Source organism: Lycorma delicatula, chromosome 5 (genome assembly GCF_047948215.1).
Source record: "Lycorma delicatula isolate Av1 chromosome 5, ASM4794821v1, whole genome shotgun sequence".
Lineage (NCBI taxonomy): Eukaryota > Metazoa > Arthropoda > Insecta > Hemiptera > Fulgoridae > Lycorma > Lycorma delicatula.
The window spans coordinates 126,328,785-126,354,276 of NC_134459.1; the positions used below are offsets into that span (position 1 = coordinate 126,328,785).

The 25,492-nt window shown below is 29.4% G+C and overlaps 1 protein-coding gene across 1 annotated transcript; it reads right to left on the reverse strand.

The window, feature by feature from the left end:
• Window positions 1-1,293: 1,293 nt before the first annotated feature.
• LOC142325351 (BRISC complex subunit FAM175B-like) lies at window positions 1,294-24,013 on the reverse strand. Its single transcript, XM_075367010.1, has 7 exons — window positions 23,652-24,013; window positions 22,554-22,644; window positions 15,928-16,031; window positions 7,682-7,881; window positions 6,962-7,084; window positions 4,610-4,794; window positions 1,294-2,631 (listed from the first exon to the last, which is right to left on the reverse strand). The coding sequence occupies exons 1-7, from the start codon at window positions 23,739-23,741 to the stop codon at window positions 2,381-2,383; spliced, it is 1,044 nt and encodes a 347-aa protein (XP_075223125.1). The 5' UTR covers window positions 23,742-24,013; the 3' UTR covers window positions 1,294-2,380.
• Window positions 24,014-25,492: the final 1,479 nt, after the last annotated feature.

Sequence of the window (25,492 nt, forward strand, 5' to 3'; positions counted from 1 at the left end):
AGAATATTTTACTAAGGATGCGCCTCCATCTTTGTTATATGAAAATGCAGAGAGCTATATTTTCTTGGAACAAAGCATCTGTAGTTTTCCATTGCTTTCAGCTGTGCAGTACTCAAGAGGATTGAGTGATGTTGATATGGCCGTTTAAGTCGCCCTGACCTATGCCCTTAACAACTACTGAAAGAGCTGCTGTCCTCTTTCAAGAATCATTTCTTAGTCTGGCTCTCAACAGGTACCTCTCCGATATGGTTGCACCTTCGGTCCAGCTACTCTGTATCACTGAGCATTCAAGCCCCTTCACCATCGGCAAGGTCTCATGTACTTATAATTACTTATAATTAAATGTAGGTAAAATGTATATAATAAATTATGTTTTTCTCATAAAATGGTTTCATTATTGTTTACGTGTAGTTTTAGGCTAATTTCACATATCCCCCTAGGTTTCATATTACAGTGATCTCCAGGTTGAGAAATGCTGTTCTAGAGCATCTGAGGATCAAATGGCAATAATTGGGATTGCTTTCTGCAAGAAATTATGAAGTTCACTCACTATACAGCCAGTACAGGTGAGCAGAATGGAGATGTCACTTATATTTCAGTCGGCTTTCCATATTATATATAATATATATATATATATCATATTTGCTCAATGAAAAGGCAACATTTTCACTTCAATGAAAGACCAATTTTCACTTTCATTCACAAGTATGTGGGTTGCATATTATTAGCTACATTATTTTCATAAGTAATAAGGAATCCAGTCTATGAAAGAACTGACGCACTTAGCTGCTAAGGGAAATTCCACTTTCCTAATTTTTGAGGGTAATGTTATTCAATCTGAATAAATCTGCTTTGGTTGAGTAAATGACAATTATTGATAACAATGTATTATCTTGGAATAACAGAATAACATTTAAATAACTTTCATTTCACATTATACATCATTAGGTACATTTACAACAGTGTCAAAGTTCCAAACTAGCACAAGACTTGGTTGGCTTTGTTTTGGATAATGATGTGACCGAAATTGGAAAAAAAATTCATTTTTAATATCATAGTTTTCTCTGAGTTTCAATTCCTTTTCATTTGTTCAGGGAGTGCTTTACATTCCTTTCTTATTTTTAAAAAGAGATATAGTAGTTAATTATTCAGAAAACAAGTTAGATCATTAACTAGAATTAAGAAAGTGGAAAGTCAGTTTGAAGTAAAATAAAAATTGTAAAGCTACGTTTAAGTGGGCTACGCTAAATAAAAGTTTATTTCATACACATGATCAATAAAAGACTTCCTTAATTACTATTTAAATAAATTTTTATTTTTACATAAATATTAATACAAAACAATTTGTAACATAAATATTGTTGTAAAATAATAATATTTTAAACTTATTATTATACTTACTAAATTTTACAGAAAAGGCTAGTGGCTTAAAATTCTTATAAACATAATACAATTTCAGAATAATAAAAGAGAAGAATTTTAATTATTTATATTTTATTATACAATTATAACAGTTAACAAATCTATAATAGGTATGATTTATAGCACATTTAACCAATAAAAAAGAAATTGCTGAGATAATGAAAAATCACATTTTGGTTATTTCATTCATGTAGATCACAATACTCCTAGCAACAGAGTCTGTCTTCTTAATGACTGTTTCCTATTAAAAAATAGAGGGGTTTTGTTGATTATACATTGAAATGTAGAATGAAACCCATGTGTTGTTTAGTGAACAGTTTCATACTGTTTTCTGTTGGGTTCGTGTTATATACTTAACAATATATGGCATATTCATAGGTTATTTATAATAAATTTCCCACATTATATTTATTTTTACCATTAAAATAGTATTTATTATTGTTTTATCAAAGGTCATAATTGTTTGTAATAATTAATGTTTAACTGATTGTTTATTTGCTTGCATTGTTATCATATATAAATAAAAACCTATTTATTAAAGTATATGTTAGCGTTTTAAATCAGTAAATGTATTCATAAGTTCAAGAAAAATATATAAATGTTTGATAAAATAACAATATAAATTTCATAATTAATCAAATTTCTTACATGTATGGACTGAATCATACAAAAGCTACACAACATAAAAATGACATAAGATATGAGTAAGGAGATAATTAAAAATAAAATACATTAGCATCCACAGTGATAAAGGAAAATGGGGCAATAATATTATCAAAATTATGAAGTTTATAAGTAAAGAAATTAAAATTCTTTCTAGAAGTGCTCAAACTATGAAATTTTTTCGTTAAACTTCCAGAAAATCTTTTATTTTATTAAAACTATAATACTCGGTTATTATTTATTCATTTCTTTTAGACTTAAAATAATTTTTAAAAAACTATTGTATCAATGATGGTCAATAATCTACTGATTTTGGTGAGTTGGATTCTTCAATAATAATATCTTCTGAACATTTAGAATAACCAGTAATATCTGTAGTCAACTTTTCTTTCTTAGATGAAAAAATTATTTCTTCACTGTCTCCACGATCTGTATCTTCTTTTTTTTCATTCTTTTCTTCAATATTACCTTCATTAAAATCATTTTCATTTTCCTTATTAATCTTGTGTTTTTTTTCTGAATCATTAGATTCATTTAACATCTTACCTGAAATAGTTTTTCATATACAATTATTAAATCTCTACTATTATATATGTTATTTACAAAAACTAATATTGTTTCTACTTTCTCTTTTCTCTGTGTTAAGAATTTTCACAGAACCACACCTGCATCAGAACATAAAATTATATATCTCTTGTATTAATAAGATATTTAGGAAAAAATATAATATAATATGGTAACCATCTTATTCAAACAATAATTAGGATAATTTGTTAAAAATAGGCAGAAAATCATATTCCGTACCTAATAAACATTATTCTTAATATAGCAATATAAAAAAATAAAATACATGAAGATAAATTGTAACGGAATAACAAAGCTCAGTTACAGTAATTGTTCAAAATTCTCTCCTTCATAATGCACACAGCACTCTGCCCAACATAAAATATTTTCAGTGGCTTTCCATATCATCTCAGGACCATCTCATAAATTAAATAGCATTTTGTATTTTAATGAACAACTCTTTTTTTTAGTATTAACTTTTTGTTGGTATACTATCGTTTTCATATGGCCCCAAATGACATAATCTAGTGGCGTTAAGTTAGGTGATAGATTGTGGTGGCCAATTGATTGGTACACAATGTCCAATCCAGTTTAAGAAATTAGCATTCAAGTGATTTCTAGCTACTAAAGAAAAATGTGGCCCTGCCCCATTGTGCTGGAAAATCATTTGCAATCTAGTTTGTAATGGCACAGCCTCCAAAAGTCTTGAAAATTATTTTTCAAGAAATGAACATATGCATCTTCCGTAAGATATTCATTGAAAACAAATGGTCCCAGAATTTTGTCATAAATAATGCCACACCAAACAATAATGTGAAATTTACGTTGAAAACTAGTTTCCACAGTACCATGTGGATTGTCTTTGCTCAATAAACGACTTTTTTTGTTCATAAAAGTGGGTTTATCAATAAATATCAGTGTTGTCTAGATAAATAAAAAAAAATATGTAATTCGGCATTGTGTAGGGTATACAGAAGAAATTATTAGAAAGATTAAAATACAGTATATGTCTAATGACATTGTGCTTGACCAAGTGTGTATGATGACATACCAAGACTGGAAAGGAGTGTTCATTCCAGACAAAAAGTAACAACAAGAATACTATCTATAAAAATAACAAGTTCAATGGTAATTGACATTACTCATTAAAAAATTCATGAAGAGAAGGTAGCATAAATGTATGAAAGTTACAAATATATATATTTTTTTGATTCAATATACTGCAATTCTCTTCTAGCTTTTATTCTATGTTAGCCAGCTAATATTATTAAACATTACACAAGCTAACATAAAAAAAATCTGTTACTAGTAATAGTTCAATCATTTTAAACTATCCAACTGTAAAACTTTTATACCTAATGTACATTAATTTTTTTTACAATTCTATAAATTTTGAATATACTACAGAGCAGTTTACAAAATATCATTAAGATAATAATCTACAACAAAAGTAACTTGGCTAACCTCACCTTAAATTAAATTGTAAGATAAACTCATAAGAAATTATATTTTTGGGATTTATTTGCTCATCATGAACATGTGTAATTTACTTTTAAATGAGCAGTCTCAATGTTCTTCTATATAACAAACTGGTTAAACGTAACTACAAGATGGGAATTAGTATAGGTAGATTAAATTGTATAAGATACAACTGGAGAAGAAAGGAAGTTCTGAAATTTGTGACTTAATCACTTATAATCAGAGGACTGTGTTAAAAAAGTAGCTAAATAATTTTTTGAGGCTGTAGGCAAGTGCGTTTGTTATTATAAGATTCAATTAATACATTTAATTTTTGTCCTTTAAGTAACATCTTTAAATTTATATTAAATATAAAAGTTTAAATTTAAAAAAAAATAATAGTTAAAAAAAAGGAAAATTGACTAAATACCAATGTCAAAGTAAACAGTGATATTTTATAGAAATTCAGTTATTTAATACCTTGAAAGAGTAACTTAATTACCTGTTTTAGACTGATTATGTTGTTTACGCGTAAAATAGTTATGTTTTAATTCTTCTATTTCATTAACTAACTGTTGAGCTCTTTGGTCATACTGTTGCACCTTAACTGCTGTTTCCATTATCTTTTCTTGAAGTGGAATTTGTAATGCTTTCATTATAGATAATCCTCCAGAAGTTATATCTAAACTAAATAACACACAAAAATCAGTTATATTAAATCTTATTTTCTAAACCAAAAGGTTTAAACATCACAAAAGAGGAAGAACAGGTAAAACTAAATTGTTTTACAACATAACACATTGTGAAATGGATAAGTACTCCTAACCACAATTAATAACCTCATTAATAATGATGATTTGTATATAATTCATATAGTAAAATAATGCTGAGAGAAATGAACATGATCACACCTTATTATGTTTAAACATGAAAAAAACCTGCAGCTCACAGATTACAAAGCAGAAGGTCTAAAACACACCTAGCAAAACCTATAAAAATGATTACAGTACTGAATCAATATAAGTAACCTTAGGGTATTTAAAAGAAATGAGTTTAAAACTTCAAACTTTACAGAAGTTCTTTTTTTAAATTTCTTTTCAATGAATAATACTGATTTACAATGCTAATTTTTTTCTTGCCAAAACTCTAAATTTAAAAATAATATAATGAGCCATATTAATAGACTGGTTAAAAATAAACTAGGCTTCTGGATTCAATTTTAAGTAGTTTTCAAGGAGAGAATTTAATGTTAATAAAGTAGTGTGTATGTAATAGAAGATTATATATATTGCTTACTAATAGGTATGATTTTAACCTTAACCTACGATTGGACCTTTTTACAACCCTCATAACAGAGTGATAGCACTTTCATCCAGATTGTTCGAAGTAAAATCCCAGATAGCTTTTTTTACTCTGAAAATTTCAATAATTTATGCTCCTAACAGACTGGTGTTTGAGAAGGGAATTTGCAATAATAATGCTACCATACCATTCCTACCTAATCCCCCCCCCCAAAAAAATAGATGTAAAAAAATACTGGATATGAAACAGAGGCCAGGCCATACAGACCAACATATGTATCCACTCCCACTAAACCACATAAAAAATCATAAAACAAAATCAAGAAGAATAATTTTCAGCTATCTTGTTCAAATTCCTGTAACAAGTCTCAACCCTTAGTTTCTATTAGTTTTGTAAGTAAATTACAGTTGCTTGATGAAGGATGGGATAAAACTATCTATTTAAAGATCTATGAATGGATCTACAATTGTGATGTAAGAAGTAGGCATATTCCTCAACTCAGTATTCCTTGTTATCTATTTTGAATTATTTCAATTAGCCAAGAATGGTGTTTCAGTGTCTCACAATAAACATAAACATTTATAATGATGCCTCACATGATAAAGTAACCTTCTTATGTATCTATTCAAAGATATATGATACTAATAACCATGCAATGATTGCACTTACCTCCTCAATTTATGTTATGGGTAGTTAATTTAAATTTCAGCATTCAAACTGTGCAGAGGTTTTAATAATATCATTTTATCCAGTTTATAAAGAACAGTTCTTAAATACTTTTGCACACTGTTCCTGAGTTATTAATTATAAAATTCCAACAGACACTTTTTTCAATTTTCTAAATATTTCATCAGTAACAACAGCTGTCCTTTTTCATCATTTAACTCTAGCTTTAAATTATCTTAAGCGGATAGTATTATTTTGCCTATCTGTTATCACCTTTGCTTTAACAGGCAAGTTGTTGATGAAGACAGCAGCATTTCTCTTTCTTCATCCACAAGAATAAAATGACAGAAAATATCTGCACTTGGTAAACTTTGAAATGAGAACCATTTTAAAAACACTATTATACAACTAGATAAGACTGACGCCCAGTAAACTCTAAATACCTTGTAAACCCTGTTAAACACAAAAAAAAATACTTCTGCATTTTTTAATAAAAACGAAAAAAGTAAAGAAGGATAGTTTCTTCTTTTACTCTCTGAATTTCTTATAAGCATTTTGATTCACACTGCCAAAAATAGTAATGAAAGACTTTTTTTTAATCTCATAATTGTAAAGTGAATAAATACCTACTACAATTGGTATAGTTAAAAATGAATATAATTTCAGCACTATAATCCTTTACCAGTATCGAACTGCTGAAAGTTCCATTTAAGCATCATTGTAAAAAGATGGTATCTGTAGCTGAAAAACCTATCAATATCAACAGTTTTCTATTTTCATCAATACCAGTTTTACTCTTATTTCTAATATATAGAAATAAGGCATGCAAGCATCAGGATACATACACACACACCATAATACATTGTCAAAATACAGAAATACTTACTTAAGAGAAGAAACAATATTATTAAAAGATGAATTAGTTGAAGTAGTGGCTGAATTTGTTCTATAACCACCATCTTGAGACTGACCAAGATTGACTATAGGAACTGAAATTGGCTCAAAATTTCTAAACAAACAATAAAAACAAATAATAGAAAAAATTCACAACTTCCTTGATTCAATGTAATTATTTTAGTAATTCATTGTAATCAGAATATTCACATGCAAAACAGAATTTTTTTAATCAGCAATTTATTATGCTAAATACAGCTAAATTGAACTTTCTTCTTACTATTCTTTTCACATATATTAGTGTATTTAAGGAAGCATTATAACGACTATGTAAATGTATGAACTATGTAGCTAGTTGGTTCATAATACAATTTTTGCTTATTAATACCAGTTTAATTAATTTTGTTATACATAATATTTTGGAGTTAATGTATCGCATAACTAGTAACAGTAAATCCTTCCACACAAAAAAGAAACTGGATGCTATCCTAAAACTAAACTGTACAATAACTGATAGTTGCACTGGTTAAATTATACATTATGTACATAAATTTGATTATTTAAGAAATTATGATAAATAATTTGTATAGTAGCATTGTATAATTTGTTTATAGTAGCAATGTAATTGCTATTATAAACTAAATATAAATTGTCTCTTTCATTAGATGACAGATAAGTAAAAAATCATAAAAAAGTAAAATAAACAGAATACCTATTTTCATAGAGAAGAAATACATGTCTATAACGATGAGTTGATTTTGAAATGGTTGTGTCTGACCCAATGCAACATAAGGCAAATGACTGAGAAGTAACATGAGGCATTGCAGTCATTAGTTCTCTATGTAAAATTGTGCCTCTTAATAATGGATTCAACACTGCATTTCTTTTAAATATGTACCAACCGCATACATCCTGTAAATAAAGTTATATAATGTAAAATTTCAGCTCTTTTAATAAAATTGAGTTTTGAAGAAAAAATATGAGTAACTTATATTAGCAATTTCATGGTTAGAGCATTACCGAGGGTCATTCAAATATAAACTGGAATTTTGCCATGCAGACTAAGGAAGAGCAGTGAATGTGGTGAGGCGCTGCAGGCAGTTAGTTGGATATATGTGAAGGGAGCAACTTGCCTACCACGCCCATAGGTCACATTTTCATGTCAGTAGCAGAATGTCTGAGAAGGAAGTACCATCATCCATTGCACAACAAATTACAATGCAATTTCTTGCCAACAAAGGTGTCCATATCCTCTGAAATTTTGACTCGCTCCAGACACAGTTCGGAGATACTACCCTGTCAAAAACTGAAGTGTTTGATTGGCCAAAAAATTTTGAAGTGGCTATGGTGCAGTGGAGAATGAATGTTGTCCACAGACCAGCATGCATAATGAAATAATTCAGGCCAATATGGAAGGTGACAGCTGCATAACTGTCACTGAAATTTCGTCAGAGGTGGGCATAAGGATTGGGTGTATGCATGTAATGTTGTCAGACACTCTTGGATACAGCAAAGTGTTAGTAAGGAGGGTTCTATGTCTTTTCACAGAGGCACAGGAAATAGAAATGTCCAGAAGGACATCTGTCAGCAGCTTCTGAAATGCTTTGAAAAAGGAGAGGGATTTTTGGACTGTACTGTGACCTGCAATGAACATGGGTCTACCACTACACCCCAGAAAGGAAAAGAATAAGTATGGTGTGGAGGAAAGTGGGAAGGAAGCATCAATCAAGGGAAAAAGATTCAAAGACAATACTGCAATTCAGCATTATGTCAACAATTGGTTGTTGAGGTAGCCATCTTATTTTTTTTGATGAGGGCATCAGAAAGCTACCTATCCAGTGGAAAAAATGAATTTCTGTTAAGGGAAGTTTCAATACATAACATACTAACATAAGTATAACATAACAAAGTTAATTTTTGCTTTCTTTATAGCTACATTACTAACCTATGAACAATGATGATCTATTACTTTGTTCAGTCCAAAACATTTAAAGCATGAGAAAAAATTTTGATCTATTTTTTTGCTTGAAATAAGTAAATTAACCTAAATGTATTGCGTTAACTAAGACCTATATAGGCAAAATGAAACTTTATCCAATTGAGAATTATAATTGTTATTCTAATTGCAATGATGATTACATATCTGGCAGAATTGCAATTTATATAAAAAAAAGATGATAAAGTTCAATCTGAAAAATGGTGTTTGTTAATGTGGACGGTTTAAAAGTAATTTTTTTTATAAATGTAACTAAAATTTGTATTATCTATAAAATTTTTAATTTTTTCTAAGTGTATGTTTCAGTGCATTTGTGAATAAAGATGTATACCCAGATATTCTACAGTATTAACTCTAACATAGTTATTATTTCATTATTTATTTTAAATCGTAGTTGTGTAAATTCAAAAACACTATCACAGTGACATCTAAATGGCAAAATATTGGTTTTTTCAAAGTTAACCATTAGCTTATTTCCATTAAACTATTTATGAAAAATTAGTTTAATTTTTTGTCTTAATTTAGAAAGAATTAGACATCACTTAATTATGACAATGAAAGAAAAATGACAATGTCTGTAGACCCATTAAAAAAAGGATGTAACTCTAAGGCCTGAAACTTTTTAGGGAAGTAGTATACTATAAAGACTATATCCAGAAAAAAAATTGAAGGTGAGGCTTAGTTTTATCTTTAACATTTTTCATTTTAAAAGAGAAGGTTTTTTAGTTTGAAAACATTAACATTTACCAATCTGTTTTTGTTTATTTACAGTTAAGTATGCATACATATATACTGGACAGAAAATATTGTATATTTTATGCTCTTTAACATGGTTTTTGTTTGAACAGAATATCTTTAAAAACCAAAAAGCTACAGCATTTAACATAAACCTCTGTAAAATGAAAAATAGGCTGACGCACCAATATAAAATAGCTGCTCAAAAAACTGAACATCTACAAAAGTTTATGAACACCTGTTTTCAACTCTCTGAGTATAATACAAACTTAGGTAATAAAAAATAATAAATAAATTTTGTCAGCAACCATCATTGGTTGAATTGATATGAATTGACCCTTATACCAACCTCTTGTTTTTATGTATTTTAATATGTACAGCAGCAATATCAGCAATATTTACAGTTTATACTTCATGTTTCCAAGTCTTTTTTTAGATATACTACAACAATGTTGTTTTGTGTTAATTATTGCAGTATGTTTCCATTATAAAGAGCTAAAGATTATTTTTTTAAGTTTCAGAGAGAATAACTAAGTTTAAATTACTCTTTATATTCTTTAACAAGATCAACAGTTCCTTAAAGTGAAACTTTAAATTGAAACTTGAATCCTTGTTTTCTAGGAATAGCTTATAATAACCTTTGCCACCTTTTCTTACTTTTCTTGTGTCAAAATCTCCTAGTTCATCTAACGATAAGATCATTTTAGTGTATCTCTTTTATTTTTGCTATCAGTTAAACTTTTGAAGTGTCACACTGGTAATATCTTCCTTACTGACCTCAGCTTTGTACAGAAATCTAGACACATAAAGTTGTACTGTAAAATCAGTAACATTTATTTTTTATTTCACAGTTTTAATTTTGATTTAGTATTTCACAGTTTTTTTTGCATTTGTGATCAAATGATCTGTACTTTTATTTTTGCCATATGTTTTATTTATGAAATCATAATTTAAACATTTAATAGCATATCTGTTTGTACACTCCTTTGTAGTATGGTTATGTGCACACAGTAAACAAGTTTTGTTTAGACTTTCTTTCTTGTTGGTACCTTATCTACTGCAATAAACTTTGGGACCATATCTACCTTATGATTTTAGATTAAAACCAAGGCTTAAAAAACTTTGCAGCACTAATGTCCTGCATAGATTTTATTGTTATTTTTTTGCACATGTTAATATATTTCAGCAGAAACTTTTATTATAGCAATTTTTTTACCATCTGTGATTGAAAAAGAGAGTAACATTGTACAAGTACTATTGTAGTTTAATAATATTGTAGTACTATTTAATAATATTATTAAATATATGTATTAAGCTAAAATTATGTACTATAATCTAACACTTAAATTATACAATATTATAAAAAAATTATAAACTATATGAACAAAATATCTAAACGGGAAGTATAAAAATAAACATGAATAAACAATATTGTGTTCTAACCAGAAGTAATCTCTTATTCTCCTATACTCATGGTACGACAATAAATAACTTTATTCATGACACATACAAAAAAAGAAATATTTATGTAATCCTGAAAAAAGTTGCTTATTGCCAGTAATCTGATCGTGAAAACAGTTGAATTGCATCCAAGAGGAGGAGTGATAGTGGATAACCCTGAACAGGTTATCTGCTATTACTTCTTTTTTTGAAATTGTTGTGTGTCTATTAGACACAACTGTAATACAGTTACAACACTTCCTTAAAAGGAAAGGGATATACAGGAACAAATGGGAATATAATGAATATATATACACATCGTATTACTGACAATAAACAAATATATATTGGATTACCAGAACAGGAAATTAGAAAACTAACCCAGACAGGACCACACAAAGCATACAGAAGCGTGATCCTATACAAGTTATTTCTATAATTTTCGAATCTAATCATCCCAAAACATATAAATAGCGAGACATAACACAAAAATCCACCAGTCGACTCAAGCATGATTAACAAAAAATTCCTATACTGTACAGTACACGACGAATGTGAACACAGTGAACATAAATTGTTTATATTGTGGCAATAAGAACAGGGTATTGGGTGTTTACCCTGTAAAAACAATATAAAGAAGAATCAGTAAAACCACGTTATACTGGACCAGCCAACACATCATACAACAAAGTACAACAAGACATATACAATTCATACCAACAAGAGCTCGATGAACAAGACATATCAATGAATATAAATCATCTGTTCACTTAATAATTCAACAAATGGACAAAATAGACCTACTGACGAAACCATGACCATGGCCAGATCAACGAATAAAAAGAGAAAACTATCCAACGATAACGAACAAACACGGGACAACAATCTACACTGCCCCAAGATGATATGTAACTCAACTGAATTTAGAGAAGAACAAAACAATAAATACAAGAAATAAAAGAAATAATAATAACAAACACTCATTTATACCAATTAGCACCGGATCCGCTACGGGAACTAGATTCCGTTTTCAAATTGTTGGAGGACCGGAATGGGCTAGTTATCTTCTTAATACTTGTGAATACGTCGAGTCAGATTATTTGCAAGATTATATGGTCAAAAATATTAACCATATTAGAACAAAACTACAGATTGAAAATGACATGGATACAATTAGAACACAAGAACGCAAAGGGAGGATGCTACCAGACCAAAGCAGAGGAAGAAGCGATATCAGCAATAACAAAAGCAAGAACGGAACTAATATAACTATATATATATATATATATAATAACTACATATGGACAATGTACCTCCACTGTAGAAGTTCAAATACAAACCATTAATAACACACCTGATGACAGACAAGGATAACCAGCTGCTCCACCGACCAGAAACATAACACTACCGAAATGAAAACTAAGCAAAAGATAAAAAACAATAATAGCAAAGACACTAAAACTAAACATAAACAAATCAAAATAACAGACACCTCAAATAGAAACCTAGAACATAATAATGAACAAAGCACTGAAACAGATGATGACAATGAAGGAACAGGAACTGAATCAAATGATGTGCAGATTCACATTCAACATCCACCACACCAACCAAAACCCTGACTGGAGAAAAACAAGCAAAGAAAAATACACAAAAGAACCTGAATTCACAAAGTTTGACCATGGAGATCATTCACATATCTTCTTCAATGACAAAAGAGCTGGAAATAGTACAAGAGCCAGAGAAAGAATCACCAAATGTCTCCAACTTGACAGTTCAGGAATTACAGATATGTATACCACATCATAAAACATTTTCAATATTACAGCATTTGTTTTCTATTGCATCCATAACGGTGCGGGCAGCCTCACTCAATTTGGAACTAACAGATCAAAAAGACTAACACTCAAACAACAAATGCAAGACATAATAAACCAAGATGGAAACCCAAGAACAGAACATAAACCCAATAGATTGTAAACAATACTGGGAAGAAAACAAACAAACAGGAAAAGTAAAGACAAGAAATATAGTAGATATAATAAAAAACCTAATACAAGAAAATAACATCAATGACAGAATAGGAATCAAAAAAACAACTAATGAAAGAATCTGGACTAAACATAGACAGCTACATACAACGAATAATCAGATACAACAAACACAAAAAATAAACAAAATAAAAGACCATAGCCTAACAAAAGTAATCAAAACATACAATGAATAAACATCAGACTTCCGACTAGAAGATGAAGACTTCAAAGAGCAAAATGAATAGAATAAATAAACAGATTAGTCCTATATGGTCAAACAAATGCAGGAAGATCACTAATTATAGACAACATGTAAGGAAAAACATATGCAGAAGAAATATGACAACAGTGGATTCCACCTAGACCAGCTTCCAAATGCAACCGGTGCACTATTCGAAGAAACCATAATCACCCCCATCAAAGTAGGCACCTGGAAACTACAAACACAAAGACAAAGAAGGAATACCCAGACTACCAATATACATAACAACAGCAACACCAATAACAAAAAATATTGACAGAAATGAAGAAATACAAATAAACCAAAGAATCAAAATATTCAAATTTCACATAACTATACACCAAAGAACCATATACTATAAATAAACAACTACAAGACACTAGAATAGACAAAACAACAGGGGTAATAAATCCAATACACTTTGCAATATTATATATTAACAAACGTAGAAGAAATACAATAAAAAATCATCAGCAAAGACAACGAGCACACAGTTGATGAAAACCACGACGATATACATAAAGAAGAAGTATAAAAACTGTAGACCAAAATATATAAACAGAAATTCAACATGTTCTTTTTCAGGTTCAAAATAAAAAATGCAATACTAGAGAGGTGGCAGAAACAGGAAAAGAAAATAAACCAAAAGGAAAAGGAAAAACAGTCACAACATTTAATGATGTCATCGTCAGAGGAGGAAGAGGAGGTGCAGCAGGAGAAGGATATGGATTCAGACTCCCACTAACAGTAAGATAAACTGATAAAACATATAACCAATCTAATACAAATTAACACAACTAACAAATAACAACACCACAGGATAAGAGATTATAGTATTAACAATTTGGTATCTCTTACAGGCTCCAAATGTATGGTCAAGAGGATGAAATAGTCTATACAATGTAGTCAAAACATGTCATTATCTAAATATAGACTTTACATCAGACTAAAACCCAATATCACTCCCATACCAAATGGCAGGATTTTGGTTTATTATATGCAATGAAACAGAAATTAATAGTAACCAAACAATACATCTATACAAAGCACTAAACAAAGAATCCTGCGGTATAATATGGGTTAACATAACAAGACAACTATTACAAGGAAGTACTACTAATTACTACATATACGACTTCAAAGGAAGTCAAAATCTCATAAAAGGAGAATATGATAGAAAAACTTTAACATTAGAATTGAAATCAGCATCGAACACAGGATGTCCGATGCTTTTATTTTTGATTCCTTAACTTCCTGTACATGAGCATCGTAATTTGCAGCTATATCCCTTTGAAGTTTAATTGCAATTGATTGCACATCACTTCTGGAAGAACACTTTATGATCACCTCACCTTCATTTTTTTGCACATTTTTAATTGGGATTAAAATTTCCTTACGTATTTGACATGCAGTTATTTTATAGGTATTTTTAGCATGATTTTTATTTTTAGGCTTAACAGTGATCAAAGGCACAAAAAAACATTGCTTTTTTCTTAGATCCAGCCATATCAGCATAAGTTGGTTTGATCCCTTCCATTTTCTAGTAATTCTTTTAGGAGATTGTTTTTTCTTCAAGTTCATTATTAAGCTTTCATAAAAATATATATTTTCTTGTTTAACGGATTCTGAGATATCACTTTCTTCAATTATTAATGAATCAAGGAAACTAGATTTTTCCTTTAAATGATTACAGTTATTTTGTAGTTTTAAGTGCACTATAATGGTTCTAGCTGTTTTGTTTAAGGAGTCTTCTTCTTCCTCATCATTATAGATTAAGTTTACGTTGCTGTGTTTTGGAAAGATTATGAATATGTCACTTAAGTATTTTTCTTTAGTTAGTTTGTTAAAATTACTAGTGTGGAAAAGGTCCTCACACAAAACACAAACAATAAGACTCAGCACTTTATTGTTGTGATGGCAAGCATAAAATTTCAGACTGGCTTTCTCTGGTGGCTCTTTTGTAGCAGCTATTTTCTTTCTACAAATAATAGAAGAATCTACATTAAGACAGCGTAAATTGTCAGTAAAAATTCTGCACACATTAAATTAACTAGAAATTTTATAGCAAAAGGAATCATTATGAAGCATCAGTTTTATCGAATCAGTGCACTTAATTCTTTAAAAAGTCATACATCTGAACAATATGCTTTCTACTACTGTCTTGTCTTGAAGATTTATATTATGCGATATAATGAGTCGGCACTGAAATCTTTCACGCATTCAAGTAAGATTACAATACGAAATATATATTACATTTTTATCGATTAAAAAAACATCAGTACCTAGGCCTTGCAAGAATAATAACATTTAAGATGACACATAATTTATTGACCCATCTAATGAGAAGAACATATTTATACCAGCATTTTTCAGTACAGATGTTCAAAAATAGGAATAGGATAATTACTTAAAATTGTATGAATTGAAATAAAAAATTAAATCAAAAATACTTCTTGGATAAGAAAAAAGGGAGAAATTTATAATTCAAAACAAAGCAGAAATATATTTATTACCTTCTCAAGTGGACCTAAAATTTCCTTTAATTTTATTCTATTTATTCGTCCAACATTATCACAAAATGTAAAAGGTGAACCCACTGGTAGAGAAGCTATAATATCTGAAAATTAATTTTAAAACATTAATGTACAATGTAAAATTACTATATTTTATATATATGAATCTAATATTAACAGAGCAAAGGATATATATGTAAAAATATATATAGAAAGCATACCAGTCAAACATTATGTTCACTGTGTATATATATATATATATATATATATAATATATATGTAGTGTTATATATAAAATGTGTATGCTAGGAAATAAATGATTATTTTGCTTCAACAAGTTTGATTTATTCAAAATCCATCTTTACACATCATTTATTTGTAGAACTGTCAAATTCTTAAATATGATTTTAAAAAATACTGTCAAACATACATTAAAAATAAAACTTAAATTACCAATAAACATTTAATAAATTTCAAAGTCTTTAAAAAAAAAGACAAATAGGTTAATCCGTTTGAAGTGACCCAAGTGTGGTCGCTTGACCAATTCAAAAAAAATTAAAACTTAACCACTTGTTTCATACATGTCTCAGGACCTTAAAACAATTTTTTTTTAATTTTTGATTTAAGTAGTTTACCTGTGGCAGCCATTTTTGTTATGGTGTGCACACCTATTTTTGTGATTGTAAGGGTTTATGGAAAAAATCATTACTAAAAAACTTATTATTTACTTATCTATCTCTCTTCTTTCTATGAAAAAAAAACAATAAATTTGAACATGAAAAACGGTGAAATTTCACTTTGGTAATTTTTTTTCAAGAGGCACGGATGGCATACACGGTTTGAATTTTTTTTTACGGTTTGAATATTGTAATTTAAATGAACAAATTAAATGCTTTACTTTCTGAATATTTTCGTATTTACGTATTTTTTTATCATATCTGTTGCAATACCGGTATATATTCAATTTTTTTTTAGATTCTCGATCCAGAAAATCGAGGTGCAGGCCTTATTTGGTGGCAGGGGGTACTCGAATAAATACGGTAAGTGCTCCAAGGTGATTTCTTGCTTTCGTTGCACTTTACGTTTTTTATATTTAGCCCCATTGTTGTAGAAGCTGATGTTTTCAATATTTATAAAATAACTTTTTTTTACATTATTAAAGCAATAAATTATTAGTACTTTTTTAAAATTATTAATGGAATACCCACAAACTGTGGGTCAAGTAATTTAATAATAACTTAACCGATACCAGTAACCTAATACAATTTTGATTCAAAAATGCATGTAAAACTTACACAAACTGAGATTTCAATGAGTAGCCTATATCTTTTTTCAAGAATTCATTTTTATTTTTATACTGGTTTATTTTTGCTAACATTATCAATAAAATGTTAATTATTCATCAGTGAAATAGCCTGTTTTTGTAGCAATAAAAGTATATTATTTTTGAGATACCCTATTTATTTTAAATTTTAATGCTGATGGCCTTTGATCCATGCTTATTTTTTTCAATTTTGTTAGAGGTGATACACCCAAAATGCTACAAGCACCATCCAATTTTTCATTATTGTGATGTGGGGCAATATATTTCTCTTGGTCTTCACCTACACATAGTTCTTTGTTCTGCTGAGAAAAAATACTTTTGAAACAGTTAACACTAAGAGGCTTTCCAGGAACTACATTTAAATTTGGAAAAATGTGTTCTTTAAGAACTCACTCTAATGTTATTTGTCTTAAGTTTCTCTTAACTGTTTTTTATGAGTTCTCAAAGGGTCACAACAGAACTGTTCATCATACAAGTGATTGAATGTTACCAGAAACTTTTTTTCGTGATATTTACAAACGCTAGTGACATCTGAATTAACACAAAAAAAATAATTTGTTGGTTTTCATCACTCAATTCATAAATTTGGATGAGTGTTTTTGGCACTGTACCATACACTGTTTTATGACACTCTTCATTCACATAAATTCCTATGGAACATTGTTCTTCCATTGTTTTATGTGAAATTACTAAAAAATAATGTAAAAATTTAACTGATTTTAAAATTTGCAATTATAAAATTATTAAGTAAAACTTATTTATTTAATAAATACTTCTAAACACAGGTTGAAATTTGAGACACCTGTAAAGATGTGAAGTAGTCAGTGACTAATGTCAGACTTACCATCTGTAACTGCAAAGCTAAATGATGCAACAAGCATAAATGAGCATGTTACAATATGAATTTTCCTAACGACTGGAAATGACTTCAAGCGCCTGTTATAACTTGAACGCTGCAGTTGAATGGTTGAACAAGTCTATTTTAAGAATAGCAGTAAATATAAAAATATTAAAAGTGCCAAGAAGACAAGAGGATTCTTGTGCACTTATTTAGTGAGTCAAAATGGTATCGCTTTTAACAGGTTTTTCATAATTTTTGTATTAGTACAATATACAAGCAAACCCTTTTATTTGCCATAAACATCTATAAAAACACTCCCATGTTGTGCAAATTTGAGCTTTTTATCACCAGCCCCATCAGAGTTATTTGAAGCCAAAATTTGAATTTAAAAAAAAAAATTAGTTTTCAAAAATTCATAAAAATTTAGGGGTAAGTATATCACCATTAATATTACTTATGGTAGAACTACTAATATATACCTGCATATAAAAAAAATGATTCAAACTGTTATGCCATGCCTGCCTCTTGAAAAAAATTACCAAATACATTCATAAAGACTAGCGGAATCATCTTATGAACAATCAGGCAGTATTGGAATGCACCATAGAAAATGATCCAAAGTAAAAGGAATATAGTAATAGAGGTCAATCTACAACAAGAGGAATGAATCTTCTATCCAAATTTCTATTTAAAATTGTGATGCTGCTGTAATAATCATCTATCATTTTATAATGAAATTTATAAAACTGACTGTATCTGGCTGAAGATATGTACTACAACAGCATAAAAAAAAGGGCACGGTTATTTGAGTTGGTGATTTTAGAAGAAAAACTATTTATAATTTATTAAATTAATGGTGGAAAATAAATGTGTTTAAAAAATTCCACCTCATTCTATTGCTTACTACATCAGCAGAAAATACTTCTAGTCAATTCGTCAAATGAATGAATACACTTCATACAGGACTACTTGATATCAAAAGAAAAGATTAATACTAATATCTTTATCAACTGACAACTGAAAATTTAAACCCCTATTTTATTTTTGACAGAAGTAATTTGTTATAACGTTAAAAGGATTCTCTTATCCAGTCTAGCTGGGACCAGAATTTCAGATGCTAGTTTGAAAATGTATTAAAAATTGGTACGATATTGTAATTTTTTTTAACAAGCACCACTTAAAACAACTACAGAATATCTACTTAATGTAATTTTAATTAATGAACAATGAAATAAAATTAATATAACTTTACTGTAATTTTCTAAATTAAACATTTACATTTCACACTACTCTTTTTAATGAATAAAGTTTTAAAATTAAGCATACTCAGGAACAATTAACAAGGAAAAATAAACTTAAGACATATTATTACATATACGAGGTGTGTTCAAAAAGTAACGAGAATTTTTCTTTATTTTATTTATTCGTCTATATTAATGTTATCCCCTTCAAAATAGTCACCATTAGATATTATAAACTTATGCCAGCACTTTTTCCAATCCCTGAAACACTTCTGTAACTCGATATTTGAAATAGTGTTTAGCTCTTTCAGCTATTCACTTTTAATCTCATCTATGGTTGTAAAACGATGGCCCTTTTAGGTTCCCTTTTGGAAATAGAAAAAAGTCACATGGGGCCCTGTCTGGCAAATATGGTGGCTGGTGTATCATTGCAGTGTTGTTTTTTTTGCTAAAAATTTATGAGCAAGCAATGAAGGCGTATTATCGCAGTGCAAAAGCCATGAATTGTTTTGCCACAAATCCAAGCGATTTTTTCAGATTGCTTCACGCAAATGGCATGGAACTTGTAGGTAATACTCCTTATTGGTCGTTGACCTTGTGGCAAGAACTCATTATGCACTATGCCATTAAAATCGAAGAACGTGGTGAACATAACCTTCACATTTGACCGTACATGCCGAGCTTTTTCGGTCTTGGTGATCCAGAATGCCTCCACTGGGACGATTGAGCCTTAGTTTCGGCATCGTATCTGTAAACCCATGTTTCATCACCTGTTATGACATGTTTCAGTAGTTCTGCATCATTGTTGATTTCATTTAGCGACTCCTGAGCAACTTCCATTCATTGCTGTTTTTGTTCGAAATTCAACAATTTTAGAACATATTTTGCTGACATATGTTTCATACCCAAAACATCCAAAAAATTTCATGGCATGAGCCAATTTATACCCCAACACCATCAGTGACTTCTCTAATTGCGATTTCAGCAATCACTTATAATTATTTCTTTCACTTTTTCAACGTTTTCATTGGTTGTTGATGTGCTGGGGTATCCGGGGCGCTCATCATCTTCAACATCTTCTTGACCTTCTTGGAAACACTTATATACCACTCATAAACCCTTGCTTTAATCACAGCAGACTCACCAGAAACAATATTTAACTTAAAACAATGCTACCCTTTATTCCATTCTTATAGCAAAATTTAATACAAATTCTCTGATCCATTATTTATACACATAAAAAATCACCGATCATACCAAAACACATGTTATCCTTTTAGCAGACAGCAGACTAAACATCCAATATGGCTAAAAATGTACAGATACTTTTCAGACATATTTATCAATACAACAATGAAAAAATCCTGAGAATCGGACTAATACAACCCGTGTAATTTCAAAATTCTTGTTAGTTTTTGAACATACATTGTATAGTCTACTATTAAAATAAATTTTATAATGTTTTTTAAAGTCATTCATAAAATTATCAATTAAGAAATTTTGTGATACTTCAGTGTTAACATGGGGGCACATGATTTAAAAAATTTTCCCATTACATAAATTACTTCTCTGCTGAAGTACATAATTATTGCATTTAATTTAAATATCACTTTTGATAATAAGTTGTACATAATTTGTATATTTAACATTAATTAAACAAGGTTAGAGAAGAGAGCATTATTAGATTACGTTTAGTTACCCCTGGACCCTAACGGCACCACCTGGGCCCACACAATGCTTAAACTGCAGGACCAACCCCGGAGGAGGAGAAACGGTGAGATATGAGTTTTAGTTGGTAGGGTGCGGGTACACATAGGCTGTTAATAATATCTAGCCAAACCCATGCAAGTCTGACACTCCTCCATTTATATAGGGTGCGTAAATGGCATTTCTCAAACTCATCTATAAGAAAAAAAAAAAAAATGATTATGTTTAGTTGGGTTACATTAATATCCTGTGTAATTTGATATGCTATGTACTGAATGAACCTTAGCTTAGGTTATGCTAGTTCAAATCCTAGTAAGGATAGTTAGTTTCTTTTATACAGATTTGAATACTAGTTTGTGGATACCGTTATTCTTTGGTATTGGGTTTCAATTGACCAAACTTCTCAGGAATGGTAGACCTGAGACTGTACTAGATTACACTTCATTCATATTCATACACATCATCCTTATTAATCCTCTGAAGTAATACCTTACGGCAGTTCCAGAGGCTAAAAAGAAAAAGGAGAAATGAGAGGTTATGTTTAGTTAGGTTATGTTGATATTGTATAAAGTTATTGTTAATAATATGTATAAGTTATTGTTATGAGTTGTTATTGTATAATGTAAACATGGAATCTTCAGTTATGTTACCTAATGTAACACTGGCTTCGCTCACTAACCTTGTGTAATTAAAATTAAACATACAAATTATACACAAGTTATTAATAACAAAAACGATATTTAAACTAAATACAATAATTAACATACAAAATACCAACTGACACAGCAAAAATTGAGTGCTTCTTCGTTAACACATAAGTTTTTATTTTATAATTTCTTTATTTTTTAACAAGAAATGTGATAAAGACTTCATTCAATCAGTTACAATAACTATATTTCGCTTCAACAGGTTGAGAGCACAGTTTTACTTCAAACTGCAATTCTACAAAAATGGTATTAACAAATTTTTGGTAGGCATTTGATATTTTGTATTGAGAAAATTTGGATAAGTTATTGAGCAAGATTGTGTAGCTATAACACAGCACCAAGCAAACTAATCTTTAGACAGTTGTTATTTAATAAAGTATAATTTTAATTGCGAAAATACCTATGCAATTTGTAAATAATCTAGAAGTGAAACAATGTCTTCCTTTATTCTTAATTAACTCACCTACAATATGACAAAATTCAACAAACATACATGCATTTTTTTAATTGTGTTATGAAACCATAGCTGCATTACTGATTTTGTCAGGTCAGTTTTAATGTATGGTTAACTTTCACCATTTTTAACTGTCAATTCCCACACATTTTCAACTGGATTAATAGCAGACATGTTGCTCACAAAGAAGCATGAATTAAAAAACTTTAAATAACAAAATCTTCCGCAGGTCACATTAAATTTTAGCTATTTTAACAGTACTTTTTTACCTGATGGGATGAGTTGGAGAAATCAGTATGACATATATAAATTCACATAAATACAGAAATACTTCTACTTATATTTCACTTACTAATGATCGTTTCATTCTTTTCACCATTCATTTCTGAATCGCTAATTGTTTTTGTGACATATGAGTGTTTTTCACCAATCAGGAAACCCACCTATAAAAAATAGATTCAATTTCAACAAACCAATTAAACAGAAAACATAAATCTAGCATGAATTTCTTATTTCCTATAATATCAATATACTTTTGTATGCTTTTCAGAATTTTTTTTTTTGTTTATTTAACCTCCAGGACCACTGTTAGGTATTGTTTCAGAGGATGAGATGAATGACAAGTAGTATATGAAAATGCCATGCCTGACTGGGATAAAAACCTGAGACCTCCGGGTGAAAGGTCGACACTACCACTTGTGCCATGGAGGCCAGCATGCTTTTCTGAAATTACTTTGGTTTTCCTTCACACTTTTAATAAACTAGCCTGATAATTATGCTATCCAACATGGAGATATTCCCTATTTGGTTTTAAATTCTTACTTAACCATTAGAATCAAAGTATGCATCCCCTGCAGCATCATCTCAAAACCACTTCCTAAATATTATAAAACTATTTCCCATTCAATTTACTCCTAACCTATTTTTACTATTACCATTTGTAAGTGCTTTAATCAGTATGGTGATCAAATTTTAAAAAGTGACCAACTCTTTCCATGATAAACAATGGGATCATCAATCTATAGATTTAGTAAATAGAACACCCAATATTTAAACTAAATTGACAACCACAGAAGCTTTAATTAGTACCTAACTAAAGTTGCTTCAAGAAAATAATTTGCGTATATCAATCTACTAAAAGCGTAAAATTGGACATACTTTTGGCAATGGGAAAGAGAGGTTCGTACACCCTCAGATTACCTTCTGATTGCATCAAACACATGATGCAATCACAGAATTAATAATTCCTCACAATGGCACTGAAAACACTAACAAAATATATTATTAAAAGATATACCAATTTCATAAATATAAAACACTAAGAGAGCGCTTACAATGATCCTGAACAATCAATATGCAAGTAAAACCTTAATACATAAATTCAATAAATAATTGTGTAATCTATATAGTTAACAAATTCCTTAACTTTGTTTTCAAACAAAAGACTTACCTGGTCCATTCTACTTTTATCACATTCATAATATAAAAATGATAAAGCTGAACCGGATATTTTAAAGGTGATTTCTGATTCTGTTGCCATTGAATTTTATGAAATAAACAAAAATCCCAAGCACATTAAAAACTGACCTAATGTTAGCACTGAGATACAGAATTTAAATACACTATCAAATTCAAATAAATGAGGTACTTAAAAGAGTTTGATTCTCTTTAAAATCCACGATAAATAAAGATAGATTTCAAAATGCTACAACTGCATCAAAGCTTAAACATAACCTCATACAACACGGAATCTAATTCAACCAAATGAAATTTGCAATCGGTATTGTTTACCTATTCTTTTAAGTTCGGTAGGCAGGTTCTTACGATACATGTAGATTAATCGATAGCACGTGTACTTATGTCTGATACTTTTCGATTATCGTTGAATATTAACGAGCTAATTTCAAATACCGTAAACAAAAATTAAACATTTTTGTGGTAATAGTGGTTAAATTTCTCTTAAGGCCCTAAAACATTTTAATACTTTTGCACATGTCTTCGTAATTTATTTTCTAATTAAATAAATTCTGGTGGTAATCAACTTTATTGTACACAAATCAAATCATTCCGTTTAACTTTTACTATTGTTACTTTAAATTCTGAAATTCATATTAAATACTTATATCCACATACATCTTCCCCAGAAATAATAATTAGTTTTCATGGTATAAAAATAATCTATCACACCATTATTTGGTATCATCTTTTTGTAAATAAATATTCTAATGTAATAAGTATTAATTAACTAATATTAATAATTAAATGGTGGGGTTTTGCCTTGATGGATCAAAGAAAGTTATGACAAAATCTGATCAGAACATCATTGCAAAATAGACAACTAACTTTAAAAATTATAACTTCATATCAATGCATAAAAAATGAGCAATTTTGTGAAGATACTTGTTAAAAATGAAGCAATACTTGATAAAAATAAAGCAATTACAAAAAAAAAAATTAGACTGGACTAATGAAAATTATTTGGGCACATACTTGTTCATTAAACAAGAATGCAGAGAAGTTAGTTCTTTATTTATTATAATTTTTAATTAGAATTATTTGCCATAGTAATCTTGATAAAGCAAAAAATTTTTTACTTTTATTTTACATAAATTGATGGGAAGATCTTTTAAATCTGTTGATAACTGTTTAAAAATGGCAACCTGAACACAATAAGAACCTTTCTTATACACAGAGTTTAGTTTATTTGGTTTGATAGAGTTGGATAATGTTATTATTAAGAATTGTCAGGGCAGACAGATGGTTAGTAAAATCAGTTATTTTTACACGGATTTGAATACTAGATCATGAATACCGGTTTCTTTTGTGGTTGGGTTTCAATTAACCACACATCTCAGGAATAGTCAAACTGAGACTGTACAAGACTACACTTCATTTACACTCATACTTATCATCCTCATTCATCCTCTGAAGTATTATCTGAACGGTAGTTACCGGAGGACAGGAAAAAAGAAAAAAGAAAGACAGATGGTTTAGTGTTAATATCTTTGTACAGCAGATATGAAATCCATGATTGACCCAAATTTGAAGTCCAGCTGACCCAATTTTACTTGTACTTTAATGCTAACAATTCCTTGAATCTCTCTCCAGTTACCATTCTGTTATTGAATTCTATATAACACCACAAGAGTGTAACAAGCTGTAGGTTCACTTGGTACACAGATGATAGACACAGGTAACCATGGATTCATGGCAATAGAAGTCATTTCAGTTATTTGGAATTAAGTAAATACACGGATGAAAGAATTTTTAATTTATTAAATATGAAACCAC

Bases quoted from the DNA above. Each gene is read 5' to 3' on its own strand.
- LOC142325351 (XM_075367010.1), bottom strand. From the start codon at position 23,741: ATGGCAACAGAATCAGAAATCACCTTTAAAATATCCGGTTCAGCTTTA. The intron at 22,645-23,651 runs GTAAGTCTTTTG...TATTTTTTATAG, and splicing joins ATAAAAGTAGAATGGACCAG to GTGGGTTTCCTGATTGGTGA. The intron at 16,032-22,553 runs GTAAGTGAAATA...ATTAATTTTCAG, and splicing joins AAAGAATGAAACGATCATTA to ATATTATAGCTTCTCTACCA.